The sequence below is a fragment of the Cyprinus carpio genome, chromosome A7, assembly GCF_018340385.1.
Source record: "Cyprinus carpio isolate SPL01 chromosome A7, ASM1834038v1, whole genome shotgun sequence".
Classification (NCBI taxonomy): domain Eukaryota; kingdom Metazoa; phylum Chordata; class Actinopteri; order Cypriniformes; family Cyprinidae; genus Cyprinus; species Cyprinus carpio.
In genome coordinates this window covers 13501803-13520873 of record NC_056578.1, presented here as the reverse complement: position 1 = coordinate 13520873, position 19071 = coordinate 13501803, and the positions used below count along the sequence as shown (strand labels likewise).

The window sequence follows — 19071 nt, the reverse complement described above, 5'->3', positions numbered from 1 at the left end:
TGTGACTATATCATGCAATTCTGATATTATAACTTGCAATTGCGAGTTTAAATCTCACAGTTCTAAAGTCTGAATTGTGAGATGTAAACTCGCAATTGCAAGAAAAAAAAATCAGAATTGTCAGGTTAAAAGTTGCAATTACCTTTTTTATTTTCATTCTGTGGCGGAAACAATCTCCAATAAGACTGTTTCTAGAAAATTTGATTTTAAAACACACCACTGACAATACCACTAAAACACAGATGCTTAGATACTACCTAAAAAAATGTAGACAAACACTCACATACAAAAACAGTTCATATTAGCAGCTCCCAAAAATGATAGTGGCTTCGTTCACACTGCACACAAATTGAATTAGGTTTTCAAATCTAATATTTAAGACTCAATTTGGAAATGTTGAAATCTGATTTGTTTGTTCAGAGAGTGTTAACCTAAGCTCACGTTTATCGTGACATTACGCCACAGCGCTCAATTCAAGAGGCACATGAGAGAACATAAGCAGCTTTTTATGCACATATAGTGTGTTAAAAAAAAATGCTGACTCGTTCAATATTCACTGCAATGTGAATGTCATGCGGTTTGCTATAAAAGGAAAAAGTAAGTGAAAATAATTCTAAATTCACAACTCCAGTCTGATTTCAAACCACATGGTTTTTAGGTTTGTTTATGTTTTTGCTATTCAGACTAAATTTGAGTCAGAAATGGCAAAAACTAATAAACAACAACAGAACCAAGCAGATTTTTGCTGCCTGTCCGAACAAAACCAATAAGTCTGTATTGTCTAATCAACTTGAAATAAGCCGGAGAGAAAAGTAACACCGTTTTTAAAGCATTTATCGACAATGGGTCAATAAAAGGGAGTGAAGATGGAACATGGAAGACTCTCTTTTATTGGGAAGAGGTGGGGGGCATCACAGTGTGGATGTTACATTAAATCATTTACTTAAGCACTAATACCGAAGACCAATGCATACTATCATTTGGAGATAGCTTTGCAATTGCATTGTTAATATTACTGCTTTAGTAAAAAAAAATTCATGTGTAAAATGTGTAACATAATCACTGTAAGTCACTTGTCTTTATGACCCTGTGCTCCAAATACTCAACAGCTGAAGTTCCTGTATGATTCTTCAAATTACAATAAACAGACAGATTCACTATTGAATGCAGTGAAAGACATATGCAAAAGTTACGGACAACACAAACACTGACATCATGAACAGGACATTCAAAGTAAAAAATAAACACGAAGAAACTAATTAATATGATGCACAAAAATGTCAGTTTAGCAAATTTAGAAAACTGCAGTTTACAAGGTCATCTCTATCTTTGTATACACGTACAGTGTTTTAATGGCTTGGCTCTTTTGAAAAGCATTAGCCCTTAGCTTTCATCTTCTGGCCTCTTTGTTTATGACTGAAAAATAGCAGTGAAATTGAGAGAGAAGCACTTAGCTGCGCACAGAGAGTGGTTTCATTAAAGTAATTGTGAAACCACCTGATCTGGCCCTTGTGTGCGCGCCAAATATATCAAAGCAAAGAAAAAGACTAACTTTATTTTCTTTCCTCTAACATAATGTTGTAAACACATTCACAATCAACTCAAACTGACCCAGAGCAAACCCTTATGATGTTACCATCATAAGTTAAGTGTCAATTAGACATATTTGAAGTAAAGAGCAGTACTAATATCTCATTTTATACTCATGTATTGGATTAGAAAGCCCTTTCAAATACAAGAGCCTTTTTATTGAGTCAGTACGTTAGCACAAGTCCTATTGTGACATTTCAAAGTTTGAAAGGCTACAAGAAGTGATACATTTTAAAGTAACTATCAATTTCATGGTCTAATTGAGATTAAACTGAATGAATAAACCATGGGATGCTAATCAAAGTGCAGTTGTGACTTGATATCCTTTATCATTTATGTAACCTTTGCAGTCTGGGCTACTGGATTTTGTTTCAATGTGGCAAAATTTTGTCCCCTTTTTTTGCTTATCTGTGATTACAGCATTACATGGACCTGCTAACCTTAAGTAATTAGCCCTTCAGGTAATATTGAAACTTAAACTTAAATGAGCTGTGGACAATGCAAGACTTAAGAAAAGCTATAGTCTGAGAAGAACATTGCTGCTTGCAAAACTACAAAACAAATTATAGTTTATGAGGAAAAATCAAGATGTAGTCTTATTAATGTGTACCCGGAAGCTATGAGATGCAGAGCATTTTGATTCAGTCCTTCTGAAAAACAATCTGCTCGAGACGTTATCCGTAAACACCAACTTCTGTAATGGGGGATTGTGAAATACCTGCAGGTGCTGCTGTGATTCGCAGTAGGGAAACTGTAATCTGGGAAAGACTGACAGCTTGATATAAATGTGGAAGAATTTAGTAAATATTCCAAAAGTCTAAAATTTCTTTAGTTATTTCCGTTTTGGTCTTAATACCTTTTTTTTCTCCCAGTAATCCATTGCTGCAGGGGACTGAATCTATAATTATCACAGACATAATTTCCTCAACACCAGGTGCACGGTATGATAAATTATTCAACTCAGCAAGAGAAAAGTTAGATTTTTTGCATTTTGTTTAAGCTTTGCACTTGAAATCACAGTGAAGATATAACCAGCAAGGGATCTGTGCTCTGATATAACTAATAATAGAGCCAAAAAAACATTAGACTAAAAATCATAAGCCAGCTAAAATACTCTCTACTCTCTTAGGGACCCTAATAATTATGCTTTTAAATGGGGAACATTTTCTGCCTCCAAAATTATATTATATATATTATACAATATACATTGCCATTTAAAAGTTTGGGGTCAATAAGATATATATTTTAAAAGAAATTAATACTTTTATACAATAAGGAAGCATTAAAACTAATTAAAAGTGACAATTAAGATCTTTATACTGTTATCCCCCCAAAAAATACTATTAAAAAATGTAGTACTATATACTAAAAAACACTACTAGAAAAATACTATTCTTTAGAATTTTCCATTAATCAAAGACTCTAGATATTAAGCAGCAAAATATCAAGCAGCACAGCTTTTTTCAACATTGACAATAATGCTTATAATGTTTTGTTTGTTTGTTTTTATACACCAAATGCACATATTAGAATGATTTCTGAAAGGATCATGTGACTGGATGAAACAGTGAAGACTGGAGTAATGGATGCAATTACAGGAATAATTTATATTTTAAAATGTATTTAAATAGAAAACAAGTTTTTGAAATTGAAGTATATTACTGTACACTATACTGTATACTTCATTAAATGAATGCATTGGTGAGCAGAGTAGACTTCTTTCAAGAACATAAAAAAATCTTACCAACCCCAAATATTTGAGCGGTAGTGTATTAATAAATCATATTTCCATCATGTAGGTGATATGCATGAAAATCTTATCAGAAATATAACTGCAAAGGCAGAAGTGCGATGTGTCACCAGGTACCTCAAAGCATTTAAAACACAATTCCATTTACATCCTGATATTCTCACCTCAAATAAAGCTGAAGGTCAGAAGTTACAGGTCTGTTTGGACTCTGTGCAAGGGTTCCCAAAATGATTCCTTTTGGGTCCAATTTCCCCAATTTTATCAAAAGAAAATAAAGCAGAATTGGACCTTTTCAGCACTTGTGTTGTTTTATTTGGCTGGGTAAAGTATGTTTGCTCTAAGGCAAATGTAATTGAATAAAATTGAATGTAAGGACATGAACTTAAGGAAACTTGCAGCCTCAGTAGTCAGCATATCTACTTTGAAAAACCTTGTTTTAAAGCAACACACATGCTAAAAAGAGAGAAGAAAGAGTGCAGCTGTACCGATATTGCTCTCTGGGCATATTGCAATGAGAAAAGCAACGACTTATCATAACAAAAAGAAACAATTATGCCACCCTACTCCCTCTGTTATGAGACATCTTACAAATGATATTGTATTACTGTTCAACGCGCACACACACACACTCACATGTCCAGCCTCCGCAGACTCATCAGCGCAGGAGCCGATGAGCAGAAAAAGGTTTGCAATGCCTAAGGCTGAATGACTCTAAACATCCTCATCCTAAGAGGAGGGTAAGTTTTATTTATTTAGTTATGTAGTTTGTGTGCGTGTGTGTGTGTGCATGTGGTGGCATCCTTAATGGTCCCCGGAAGAGTGTGTGGGGCTTTTCCTGTGTTGTGAAGTGGAAAATGGCCTCCGTGTCTCAAGCTAATCAAAGTGCAGAAGAGGTAGAGAAGGGAGAGGAGATTACAAACGAGGCTTAGAGATGATGGGGGATCTCTATAAAAAAAAAAGAAAAAAAAAAAAAATCTATGAATGCTTCAACAAAGGAAATGGAGGATTTCAATGTCAAGCACGAATTGCTTCACAAGAAAAAGTGATTCTTCTTGAAATACTAAAAAAGGAGAGGAAGACAAAGATCCTTTCTATTAGGTGCTGCTGTTCTCACAAAAGCGACACTCTGACCCCAGACCAGCGCGCTTATTATTGCTCAGTATTCCTTTGATTAAGGAGCAGGAGAGACCAAAAGGAAGTGCGGTGGGCATTAGACTTGTCTGCAAGGGTCTTTTGAGCCCTGATGCATTGTTGGAAATATCAAAGTTCTGAGTGTCGGTGGAGGGACTACAAACATTATTTGTACCAAACCTTCTGTGCCACTGTTGGCGTTCATGGCATGTCCGTGCAAACAAAGTGTTTCTTCTACTGCCGCTAGGAGGCTGTGGGGACAGGAAGCAGTTGGTCATTCTTGCCGTTTTTATGGACGGGGGAGTCTGACGTTTTGGCCGTTTTTCTAGGCGGGCTTTGCTCAGCAATGTCATGTAGTGATGGTTCCCTGTACATGGCAACTGGAGAGATAGGGGAAAACTCTTAAAGGTACAGTTCACCCCACAAAAAAGACAATTCTGTCACATCTACTCACCCTCGTTCAAAACCTGAGTTTCTTTCATCTGCCGAATGCAAAGGAAGAAATTTTGAAAATGTCTCTGTGCTCTTTTGTCAATACAATCAATGAAAGTTTTTTTTTTGTCTCTTCCTCTACTAAAAAAACAATGGACCCCATTGACTTCCATTGTATGGACAAAAAATGTTGAAACATCTTAACTATACCTTCATGTTCCACAGAAGAAAGAAAGTCATATACTGGTTTGGCACAACATGATTAAATGATAACAGAACCTCAATTTTCGGGTCTGTGAGATTTTTTGAAAGAAATTAAAGAGGTCATATGATGCAGTTTCAAAATTTCCTTTCTCTTTGGAGTGTTACAAGCTGTTCATGCATAGATGTGATCTTTGGGGAGAAGTCTCAAACCCAAAGAGATATTCTTTATAAAAGTTGAGACTCGTCCACGCCCTCCTTAAACGCCTCGTTTAAACACACCCCCACACGTCTACGTCACTGTGTAGGAAGATTTGCACAACACCACCCAGATGTTCACGCAAAGAAAGAAGGCGTAACTTTTATTCTCGCTGTAGTATTGTTGCTTCCACCATGTCGTGGAGACGCTGTGTGTTTCACTGTGAAAGCAAAACTACTTTGTTTGTCCTTCCAAATGAGGACACAACTAGAAATCAGTGGTTAAGTTGTATTTATAACACTGTGCAGCGCATTTTACGGAGGACTGTTTCCTGAACCTGGGAAGGCTGTGCACGAAGGTTGTTTCTATAAAGTGGGGCAATTCCAACTTTGCAAGGACAGTCTGGTGCTTCTGACTCACAGTCTGTAAGTTTTCATAATTAAAGAATTTGCCACTGATGATTCAAACACGAGTTTTGAGCAGTGTAGAGTAGCCTTGTTGTTTGTCGTTTCTCCGATCAAAAAATGCAGACATACTTTTATGTTTACATGGCGCGATGCAACGCAATGTGTAAAAAGACAGTATAAGTCATTATAATCAGTAATCATGTCCCCACTGGATGCAACAAATGCCTCAATGTTTGTAATGGGTTTTCTGGTTTTGTCTCATCGCGCCAGGACACGGCATCACAGTATGGTAAGGGGTGTAACATTTCCGTCACACGCCTGAGGTATTCAGCCAATCACAATGCACTGGATAGCTGGCCAAACAGAGCACACCTGGCTTTTCAGACTGATGAGCTTTGTTAAAATTGAGGCGTTTCAGAAAGGCGGGACATAGAGGAGCAACGATAATGTGCAATATGTGGAAAATAATGTGTTTTTTTAACCTTAAACAACATAAACACATTGCATTACAACAAATACACAAAATAATGTTCTTTTTAGCAACATCATATGACCCCTTTAATACTTTTATTCAGCAAGGATGCATTAAACTAATCAAAAGTGACAGTAATGACATGTATAATGTTACAAAATATTTCAATTTCAAATACATTCTATTATTTTAAACTTTCTATTCATCAACAAATATTGAACAAAATGTATCATGGTTTCCACAAAAATATGAAAGATTTTTCAACATAATAAGAATAAACTTAAGCCCCACATCAGCATATTAGAGTGATTTTTGTAGAATTGTGTGACACTGAAAACTGGAGGCTGAAAATGTAGCTTGACCATCATAGGAATAAATTGCATTTTAAAATATATTAGAAAACAGTTATTTTTTTACATTGTAATAGTTTTTGTTAATATTACTGTTTTTACTGTTTATATATATATATATATATATATATGCAGCTTTGGTGTGCATAAGATACTTCTTTTAAAAAGATTAACATATATATATATATATACTATTAAAACAAAAATCTCACCAGACTTCTCATCCAAACCTTTGCAATGCACTGTCAACACATGACAAAAAAAAATAAATTAAAATTATTAGAAACAAAGACATACCCTCTATAAGCTTGGGCAGAAAGTGGGCTGCTCCTTTAGTCTTTTTGACCCGATTTCCTTTCATGACCTGTCCATCCCGGTTAATGCCAATGTACCAGGCTCGACCCGACTGTGATTGACGGTACAAGATCGAGGAGTATGTCACATAATAGTTCTCAAACACACACTCCTTAAACTTGCACTCTGGCGTGAAATGTTCCTGTAACAGAGATAGACAGACAGTGAGTTAACCAGAATAACAGACTGCAGCCGCTGACTGTTATTGTATATGTAGCCTGTACACTGAGTTCAGCATGGGACAGGAGGAAAATAGGCCTCAGATTTTAATTTCAGTAGTAGTGTACTAAAGAACAGTAAATGAAGGAAGTGAAATCCCTTTACACTACACTTTCTTATTACATATTTATGGAACACATGTGTTTTGTTAAGTGTTTCCGTGTAATCTCTGCCACAAACACAGCCAAACTCCCTGCCTCTCTGAATCCCGCTGGAGATAGCAGCCTGTCAGTAAGCAAACACCAACTTCTCTCTTTCATTCTTTCTCTCTTTCCTCCCACCCCATCTGTCTATCTTTCTCTCTCTCTACCAAGCCTGTCATTTTGTAACCTTGTCAGGGAACAAACCAATTTCCAGGATTGATTGGGATCCTTGGTGTGACTGGTGAGCAGAGCAGCTGAATAAGGGGTTTACACCTCTTCCCCTCTCTCTTGCTCTAATGTATTTGTTTTGAAACACTCCCCTCTGTCACCAAAGGAAAATTAAGCCTTCTTCATAAAACAGATTCATGATTTACCTGGTTTAATTGCATATCTGTAATTAAATCGTGGCCATTTGGGCCTTTGATCTTTCTGATGCTTTTGAAAATCTTGCTTCTTTCTTAAAAGTGTGCTATTAAAAATAATAATAATAATTAATAATAATAATAAATGATTATATAATATAAATAATATTCTAATACATGCAGTATTTAAAGTTATTTAATACTATGAATAAAATGCATTAATATAATAATGAATAATAATAGCTGACATTTTTCCTTAAAATTGACATTAAACACCTTTCAATGGTAAAGAGCTCAGTTAAAATGAAGTCTTCTTCATAAAACAGATTAATTTTCACAATTTACCTGGTTTAATTGCAACTTGCAAAAATTAAATCATTGTCATTTACGCTTTTGGTCTTCCTGATGCTTTTGATATTTTCTCCTGTTTTAAAGTGTGCTATTAAATAAAAGCATCTCATGAATAATAATAATAATTTTATCGTCATCATCATCATCATTTATAATAATTATATGAATATTATTATAATACAGGAAGTATTTTAAATACTGACTTCTATATATTTAAATAAGCTATATTTCATACTAATTATATACTTATAACTTATAACTTAAAATAATAACTAAAATTCATATATAATTATTCATATAATAATCAACAATACAATTTAACTGCATTTATGGGAGGATTATAATAATTTTTTTATTTTTATTTTTTGTCAACTTTCATCTAGGCTTGAACTGGACATTAAACATCATTGAGTACAGAGCTGTCATCAGGATGGGACATTGTTATCCTGGGCCCTTTTGGGGCAAACTGAGATCATCTACGGTGTAGCCTAATCAGGTGGCATTAAACCATAAAAATAGCTATTTCTTATACAACATGAAGGGAAATCTGTTCTCCTTAAAGGAGAAGAGGGATTAGTTTGACCTCTAGCAGTTTATTCCACCTCTGCTGTGTTTTTGGTTCCCATCCTGCAGTGCTCTGAACCTACAGCAGGTGTCAGAGCAGCACACAAGGCTCAGTGAGTGTACTGACAACTTAGTGTCTTCATTCCTCATTGCTTCACTGCTCGGCCACTTTCACTGGCTTAAAAAATACAAGTTTTACACATCATAGCACAGTGTCTCTCACTTTCTTTTCCCCTCTCCCCCCTGCACTTTTAATCTAGGATTGTGCGATTTAGGGAAATCTGATTATTACAGAAGGATTTTTGACATGTTATGCTGCATGAAGTTAATGAAGATGCTGGATGCTTGAGAGTCTGCTGAATCCTCGGAATCCCCTAGCAATCAGGAGGGAGGACTGGCATTTTGACAGGAGAGCTGCCTCATCAGCCTCTTAGACGAGCACAACATTTCCACTAACATTTAAAGGGATAGTTCACTCACAAATATATATCTCGTCATTGTTTACTTAGTCATATTATTCCAAATCTGCACACCTTTGCTTTTCAGTGGAACACAAAGTATGCTTTTTCAGACTTTGAAAATAGTGACATATGCACTGCTCTTTTTGTAATCCCTTATGGAGCGTAACAGTTGAACTAATTGAAGAGAAAAAAAATCAACATAAAGATACTTAAAAAAAATAAAATCCTGCTTTTGTGTTTACAACAGCATATGGATTTAAAACAACAAATGGGTGAGAAAATATTGACAGAATACTGAAAAATTCAGAAAATTCTGTAATATTATAAGATACTGAATGAGAATGGTTGATTTAAAATTTAATTAAAATGAATAATTAAAAACAAATGAATGACTGAATGAACAAACAAACAAATAAATAAATGTAATATACAAATATTGGTCTCACTATATTTTGCATATTATTTTATTCAAAAAATATATTTTTTAGCTTTGATCTGTAAAGTATAGACTATTATTCTTACATTTAATCTATCTATCTATCTATCTATCTATCTATCTATCTATCTATCTATCTATCTATCTATCTATCTATCTATCTATCTATCTATCTATCTATCTATCTATCTATCTATCTATCTATCTTTTTGGGCTTACTGTATTTTGCACTTTATTCATATATTTCCGCCCTATTATTTAGTTGACATCATTAAGGGCCAGACTATTATGCTCACAATTCAAATTAAACCATTTAAACCATGTATTATGTTATTATGTTGCAGATCGTAAGTTATGAGAGTGCTGATTCATTTATTCACCATAGTCATTTTTATTCACTAATTGCAGTATTTATTGAGTGTTCATTTTGAAACCTGAGTGTAAAGAAAGATGGAAAAGAAGAAAGTTAAGAAATGGATGAGAGAGGAAACAATATGGGGGTAAGAAGAAAGACTGAGACTGTGGCAATCAAGTCAGAACCATAAAATCCTCTTCAGAGCACCACACATACACACTCAAGACACACATACAGTGAAAAGTGCTTGCTTTAACATTAACTTTTCACTGCTACGGCTGTAAAATCTGTAACTAGTAAGGGTGAATTGATTTTATGTAAGACCGCAGCAAAACGTCAATGAGAATTTCCTCTAAAAAAGCTGGTATAAGACATTGATGTAGCTGAATAGATGTGTGCACATGTATGAAGTGATTCAAAAACTGCTTACTAAGAACGGGTTTAACACATCACTGAGCATTGACAAGTTTGCAGAATGATGGGGGCATGAGGAAGATGTCAGATGAACTTAAAGGTGGGAGAAAACTGAATGAATGATTTGGTAATAAATAAATAGGGAATAAATAAACAGAAGGTTTTCTTGCAGTATTTTACTGCATAATGATTAGTCTAATTAATTAGCAAAAACATGCTGTTATGTTGTAATGAGATCTAATGAGATTGTAATTGCAGAGACCAGCAGTAACACCCTTTATTTGACAGCACTAAAAATAAAGCAAGCAGCCGTGTTTTCTTCCTTTAACCAGACTTGAGACACCATACGAAACTTCCTCAAGCACAGGTCTGAGAACAGTCCTGCACTCTGCTGTTCTCACGGAGGCCATTACAAGACCGACAACAGACTGACCTCAGGTCAGCTCGAGAGGTGGGTTTCCTTGACAGAACACCTGCTCGTCCCTGCACTTCTGACCCCACAACAGCTGTAGCGGCACGCTCGTCCTCTGCCTTTCTCCTTGGCTAGACCCAGCTGAGTGTTTGGGGAATTTCCAAGACAAATAACACAACAAGCCCCTTCAAGACAGACTCCTTTGCTCTTTTCTCCTTCAGCACATTATTGGCAGTCGCTTACACATAGGCATTAAAGGGACAGTTCACTCAATAATGACAATTTGATGACAAGTGACTCACCCTCAGGCCATCAAAGATGCAGATGACTTTGTTTCTTCATTGGAGAAATGTAGCATTACATCTGCACTGATTAGGTGCTTTCAGATGGTTTTAAATTCAAACCGTTGCTTCAGGCCATAATTCGAGTCTATAATCCATAAAAACTCTTCCTCCAGTGAAAAAGTCCATCCTCTGTTGTCCTCTCACATCAAAATGCACCGATATATTTTTATTTAGAAATGTTTTTGCTTGTAAACTGTGCATATTTCTCTCCTGATTCAAATGAGACAATTTTTACACTTGAGAAAGCAATATTGTGGACATCTGGAAGGAACAGTTTGAAGTTAACATTTCAATAATGGATTTGTTTATTACAAACAAGCAGCTTTTCACTTTACAAGATGTAAATTGATGAACTGGAGTCATGTGGATTACTTGAAGATTATTGTGATGCTTTTATCAGCTGTTTGGACTCTCGTTTTGATGGCACCCATTCACTGCAGAGGATCCATTGGTGAGCAAGTGATGTGATGCTAAATTTCTCCAGATCTGTTCTGATGAAAAGACCAACTCATCTACATCTAGAATGTAGAATGAGAGTAAATTTTTAGCAAATGTTCATGTTTGGGTGAACGATTCCTTTAAGTTCTTTGACTTGAAGAAGAGGAAAAGACTGCTGACTCATTAAGGAGCCATCAAGTCCATTTTTTTAACAGGGAGGACAAGGTCACAAGTGTGTGTGTCTGTGTGTGTGTGTGAGGAGACTGAGAGAGTGCAGGTGTGTACAAAAAGGAAAAGAAAAAGAAAATGAAGTGTGTGTGCACACTAGGTGGTCTAAGGTCAGCTAGAATCATTCGGGATCAGCAGTTAGACTAATTATTTCATCATTGTGGGTGTGAGGGGACCTGGGGCTCGGATCAAGGTGTGTGAGTGTCAATGCCAGGGTGCTGAGGGCCAGGAGCAGAAACACTCTCTACTTGAAATGAGTAATAATACTGCCAGAATTACAGGGCACAGCAAAAAACACACACACACACACACACACACACACACACACACACACACACACACACACACACACACACACACACACACACACACACACACTGAACACAAACACACAGAGACACACACACACACACACACATTTCCTGACATGTGCTCTCTCGAGTCTGCAGCTCATCCACTCCAAGTCTTTGGCTTATTATTGGTGTCCAGTCATGCTTACCGAAACAATTTCCAACTGTGTGCATGTGATGCAGGAGACAATGCATCAAAGAGCCACACAATTATACAGTAGTCAACATTATTATCATTATACAGAGATTGTCAGAACAGTGTGTACGTAACAAGACCAACACACTGTGGAACCTGAAACCATTAATTAAGATTATGTATGTACAACTTATTTGAATTCAGCACAACTTGGTGCTGATTTAAAACCATTTACACACTGAATGGATGTTTCACCCAAAAATCAAATGTCCAAACCTGTATGACTTTTTCTCCCCCCTGTGGAACATAACAGAAGATATTTTGAGAAATGTCTCAGTGTGGTTTGAATGGTTTGGGAATGGTTTATTATGTGCAAAGAAAGGAAGTCATACAGATTTGAAATGACATGAGGGTAAGAGTATGATGACAGAATTTTCCTTTTTGGCTTAACTATTCCTTTAAGAAATACATTGTGTTTTTTTGAAGAGTCAGCTGAATGGTGTTCTTTCACTTGAGATGAAGACTGTTTTCATAATAGCTTAATATTATGGTGTGGGTCAACCTCCCTCAATGTATTTCACCTTGTTGAAATGACCACGCTAGTAGCGTACTGTAGTTTGGTGATGTGAACAATGAAATTTAGACAATAGAACACACTTATCATGTTTTACAAGTGGAGACAATGGAATAATCAGTGCCTGTATGTCCTTAGAAGTTCTGAAGACAGAAAGACAAACAAACACAAAATCCAGACGTACTGGGATGGAAAACACAAGCTTAGTAGTGAGTAGTGATGCCTAAGTTGCCTAAGATAGGAAAGGGAATTAATTATTGTGTAGACTGCTCTCTGAAGCTCACTATAATCTGTGAAATTTATATAAAACCCCACATCAACACTGTACAGAGGGCGTAGAAAAGAATCATCCCCCTTTAAAAATATCACATTTTGTTGCTTTACAGCCTGAAATGAAGACAGACACAGTTTTTGTTTCATCCAGCTGTATTTACTCTTGCAACTTATAACATCCAAGCGAAAGATATAACACCAACATCTCAAAAAAAAACAAAAAAAAAACAGAATCACTGTTGGAAAAGGGATCATCCCCTTGTTTCAGTATTTTGTTGCTTTAATTACAGACTTTAGTCTATTGGGATATTTCTCTACTAACTTTGCACATCTAGACTTTGCAGTATTTGCCCAATCTTCTTTGCAAAATTGCTCAAGTTCAGTTAAATTTGATGGTGACCATTTGTGGAGTGCAGTCTTAAAGTCATTCCACAGATTTTCAATGGGGTTTAAGTCCGGACTCTGACTACAAAGACACCATGCAAAGACATTCACCTTTTTCTCCTTCAACAACTGTGTGCTCAGTTTTGCTGTGTGCTTTGGGTCATTGTCATATTGGAAGGTAAACCTTCTTCCCATTGACAACTTTAAAGTACTCCAGTCCCTGATGCAGAGAAACTCCCCCATAACAGGATATTGCCACGTCCATGCTTTACAGGAATACTGTTATTTGGATCAGGAACTGTATTGGATTTACACCAGACATAATTTATTTATCTGTCTGTTCCCGTTTGAAAACTAAGGGTGACAGAACCTTTTCAGTCACTGTCCCCTGTCTGTGGAACCAGTTGACTGCTGCCTTGTACCTTCCATTACCATTTTTAAATCGAAGTTGAAAACGTATCTTTTCTCCTTAGCATTTCAATTTCTCTTCATTGTTGTTTTATTGTATTGTCTTGTTTGCTTCTTTTCTGTGTTTCCATTTCTCTTTTAATTTTATTTCACATTGTTCCTCACTTTGGATAGCTTTGCTATGTTTAAATGTGCTACATAAATAAAATGTACTTAATTACTTACATTTGGTGTTGAGGCCAAATAATTTCATTTTAGTCTCATCTGCCTCAGAATCTTCAAGATGTGTTTTGGCAAAGCTCATTCATGACTGCATGTGACCTTTCTTGAGTGGCTTTTTTCTTGTAACCCTCTCATTCAAGTCACATTTGTGGAGAATTTGTGATATTGTTGTCACATGCACACAATGACCACTCAGTCATAAATTCCAGCAACTCCTTGTGGATTGTTTCCTGCAGCTGCACCTCTCTGACCAGTTTTCTCCTGACTCTTTCATCCAGTTTGGAGCAACGTCCTGATCCAGGGAGGATCTGTGTTGTACCAAATACCTTCTACTTCTTAATAATAGACATTACTGTGCTTCTAGGCATTGATAAAGACTTTGAATTTGTTTTTTGCATCCATCTCCTGACTGTCTACCACTTTAACCCGGAGATCTTTTGACAGTGCCTTGCCCACAGTTGATTGTTTGCTTCAGTTGCACTACCAAGGACTGAAATGGTCTAAGAAAGCGCTTTTCTTGCTGAACTAATCAAAATGACCACAGCTGATCATAGTTGAAAGTCAAATAGCTTTGTGTGCCATTGAGAAGGTGATTAGCTAAACCTGATTGAGTTTACAAGTCATTTTTAGTAGTGGGTGATCCTTTTTCCAATTCGGTGATTCTGTTTTTTATTTATTTATTTATTATTATTATTATTTTTTTTTTCTGATATGCTGGTATTGTATCTTTCACTCTTTCGCATTTTTTCGATTTAATATTGAAAGTATGAGCACATGGCATATTTATTTGTTTTACAAAAATAAATAAATAAATTAAATTAAAAGTGATCCATTTTCTACTCCTGAGCCTAAAAACATAAAATCAAGTCAAATTCTCACAACCCCTCCACCCCCCCCCCCCCCACACACACACAAACACAAAACATAATTTTCTAATTTTTCTACTTTTAAAATTAAATAAAAAAAAATGAATGAACGCAAAGTACTCGGACCAAAAGGAGAAAAAGAAAAGGAACTGCAAGGAAGATGTAAAGGGAAAAAGAAAGAGAAAGGGAAACCAGAAAAGGATGGTAAAGGGGAAGAAGAAAGGGAAGAGAAAGATAACAAGGAAGGAAAGAAAGGGTTGGGAAAACTGAAAGGAATGTATGGCTTAAATATGTGAAATGTCATGGCCACCATATTAAATGGCTTAAACCTTCATTCCAAGTATCTTTTAAAACTTTGTCATGAAAAAGCTGGTCAGTTCAGCAAAATCTGCCCCAATTCTGTCAGGTCACCTCTATCAGTGCAAATATGCATCTCTCTCTGTGTGTGTGTGTGTGTGTGTGTGTGCTGTTTTATTCCCACCTTCTCTCTCTTTTTCTGTTCCATGAGGGCTTCCACTGAGTGTTGAGTTTAAAAAATGGGTCAAGTTATAGATACAAAACACTATTTTTATCGAAAATCAATTTCTAGTGGTCCCCTACAGGTCACACAGTACACAGCAATGACACAGAGTTTTTCAAACACCTTAACCTTTAAATACAGCTCTCACCAGATCTAACCCCAGACAGGAATGAATGATGAGAGCATGAAAGAAAGGTAAACAGGGCATCACTGGACAATGACGGAACAGATATGAGAGAAGGGCAGAAAAGGAGAGAATGAATGATCGAGATAAATGCTAAAATAAATTATGAAAGTGAATGATGTACGCAACCCCATGGGCTGCACTCTGCATGCCTTCTCTTGTCAATCCATCTCTCTCTATATTCCTTCCTATGGATGACAGAGCCCTTTGTTCCTGCTGTGAGACACCCTGCTGGCCTGCACGTACTCCTCCATCCCCATCTCTCCATCTCTCATGAACCATTCAGCTTCTTCATATTCCTCTAAAACGTCACCGTTCTGTCAGATGAGGGCGATGATAACCTGATTACAGTATATCATCATGGTTCACCAAAAAGCACGCTCACGAGACAGCTGAGCAGAGGATCATGGGAAAGATCTCTGAGGGGCACATTAATGACACAATTTCAAAACATTTAAACAGGTAAGGATAGAGATTTCATTTTGAGGCTTAATCGGGGATTGAAAACCAGGATATATAGCTTAATTTACAGTATATATATATATATATATATATATATATATATATATATATATATATATATATATTGTGACACGTGTCCCGAGCTCTCGTCAGCGTCGCCCTGGAAACGGAGCAGGCACATAGTATATATGGCTCTGAAATGTACCATGTTCTCTAAAGATCAGGCAGAAATTGTGAGTACAATAAAGTAAATCATGACAAGCTGGTAAAGTTATGGGGCCTTCCAATATTGTTATGGACAACAGGGGAATCAAAAAGGATAGGAACCACTACTTTAGCAACCACACAGCAACAGTAGAACACAACACTCAGAACACTCTAGCATCTGCATAGTAACATGCTAAAAACACCTTGGCAACAACATGCTGTTGTTGTGTGGCAGTAAATAAAGATGGTACAAGGAGAATGAGAGATCTGTAGGAATAAAGGACAAGAGCATGACTGAGGTAGTAGAAGTTGTACGAGCATGAAGAAGAGAGAGAAGAGGCTGTAGGTGTGTGTGAGTGATTTAGTCCCCATGCAGGGCTGTGTCCGAGTGTGTCAGCCACTGGAAAACATGAATTATTGATAGGCTCAGAGTTTAGGGCAAGTATGTGTGACAGGGAGAGGTCATGTGTTCAGGGTCATCTGATCCTACAACACACGCACACAGAGGTGCATTTGTGACAGAGCGTGAACAAATCCTGTTATGCAACACACACACACACACACACACACACACACACACACACACACACACACACACACACACACACACACACACACACACACACACACACACACACACGTTTTACTATCCTTGTGAGGTTTCTTATATAGGCATAATGGTTTTTATACTGTACAAACCATATATTATATTGCTCTACACCAACAGAAAACTTTCTGTATTTCTGTGCTCATAAAAAAAAAAAAAAAAAAAAAAACCCTCATTCTGTATGATTTATAAGTTTGTTTCCCATGGGGACCTCAATTTAGGTCCCCACAGGGATACAAATGCCCATGAGTCAGTGTGTATTCAGGTTTAAATTCCCATGTACATACGTACACACACACACACACACACACACACACACACACACACACACACACACACACACACACACACACGCACACACACAGAGTTAAAATGTTAGATATTTGCCACCAAAGGTAAAAAAAAAAAGTCTCCGTAAAACAATAGGCAAAAAGTACACACATAAACTACTACTTCCACCGAGATTCTGAAGTGTGCATGAGATGGACACCCATGTGGCCACAGGAGAGGAGTTGTGAAAGGTCACATGACAAAGCCAACACTGTGGATGTAGTATTGATTTCATTCATACTGCACACATTCATTCTATATACAACATACTTTTTTAACATTCAGGTAGTTTGTTCCACATCAATAGCCACTCCGATAGCATGCAATTTCAGATGCACCTTGATTCAATCCAGGGAAAATCATTTATTTTGCTTTGTGTATTCTTCTCATGGCACAGTATACAGGAAGAAGTGAGTCATTCTTCACATAACGTTTCAAAAGGCAACAATATGTGTTTTGGCTCTATTTTTTCAGAATATTTTAAAGCTCAGGAGCAAGCTGTCTCCTGTTTTCTGTTTGCACTGCTTTTTGTGGCATGCTTCACTGGCTTCACACTAGTCTCTGGTTTAAAATATCATGCCAAAAAAAGATGAAAGTTAGGACACAGGTAGAGCGGTTTCAGCTCTTCAGACTAAGGCACAGAAAAGAGAAAAGAAAAAGAGGTCGCTCTGCATGAGGTTTTCTAGGATAGGGATTTTCTCTTTTTTTTTAGTTTTTTTAAGTTTTGGTATTTTAAATATGTGTTGAATTTGTTGAATTTATTAGAATGAGTTGTATACATTTTCTATAGTTGCAAGAGTAGAGAAAAAGAGAGATAGAAAATGTATTTTTGCTCCTGTGTGTGAGAGAAGGATACATGATAAGGAAATATTAGAAATGAGTCACTTATTGAGTTCACAACTAAGTGACAGTTGTAATTTGTGTAATAACTTATATAAATACTTGTTTTTTTTTTTTTTTTGGTTTATCTCACTAACTGTTTAAGTTACCATAGATTTTAGTATTTATTTTATTTTATTCTTTTATATTTTATTATTTTATATATCTTTTTAAAAAAATTAAAATCATGCATCTGGACCTAAAAAAAAAAAAAAAAAAAAAAAACTAGTAACTATACATATAAACTCAAATTTACACAGGGTTTAGCAGATACTAGTGCAGAAACAATATCTGAACACTTGCAGTGCACTTAAAAATGCATGGATGTGAAAAACGAAACTGCATTACACAAAACAAAAAAGTATGAAGTGGTGTTTATTTTAAAGAAAGCACATGCATACTTTTAATTCAAAATACTTGACAACAAAAGAATGTTGGATTTAAAGTACAAAATAAATACACAGTTCATGATTTAAACATGAAAAATGAGTCCAGTAGTTTAGAGGTCTTTTTGAAATCTAACACTACTGTATTTGTGTGCAGATAGCATTTGGTTTGATATTCTGCTGTCCATGCAATGTAATAATTCATACATTTTAAGAGCATGTTATGGGGGCACAGTATATCATGTTATGATCTATTTTAAAGATGAAAGAAATACTCTTTTCTACTACAAATAAGAGAGAATGGATCAGAGGAATGGATAGAGAGAGAAGACAGAAGAAAGGTGCCTCTACACGGCAAAGTAATGCATCTATTAGCAGAAGCATGTCTTACAAAAGTTGGTAGAGAGAAATAGGCCAGACTAATGGAGTGTGTCACAGAGAACTGAGGCCGACAGTACTTACACTCGCTGTCTGAGGACAAATGCACAACAGTTAACTTCATTAGCAGCACCTGACACATAATTAAAGAACATGAAGTAATGTGCAAGGTTTCCATGAGTATAATACAGTGGAGTCCCAATCTCTGAGACCTCGTTAAAATCTGAGATTTAAAATCTTCTAAATTTTTAGGATTTTGAAAACTTTTATGTAAAGGGACATTATAAAATAA

General features: G+C 36.2%; 1 protein-coding gene across 3 annotated transcripts in view; it reads right to left on the bottom strand.

The window, feature by feature from the left end:
* LOC109113282 (fibroblast growth factor 11-like) overlaps nucleotides 1-19071 on the bottom strand; it is a 73305-nt gene that overhangs the window by 2719 nt on the left and 51515 nt on the right. For 2 of the 3 annotated variants that reach the window (XM_042759752.1, XM_042759753.1), the window contains 2 exons: nucleotides 6830-7028; nucleotides 870-4851 (listed from right to left, as the gene is read on the bottom strand). In XM_042759752.1, the coding sequence (XP_042615686.1) occupies nucleotides 4715-4851; nucleotides 6830-7028 (336 nt within the window). In that variant the 3' untranslated portion in view covers nucleotides 870-4714. Of the gene's footprint in view, nucleotides 1-869; nucleotides 4852-6829; nucleotides 7029-19071 lie in introns of those variants that run through there. The other variant, XR_006160423.1, reaches the window with a different exon arrangement.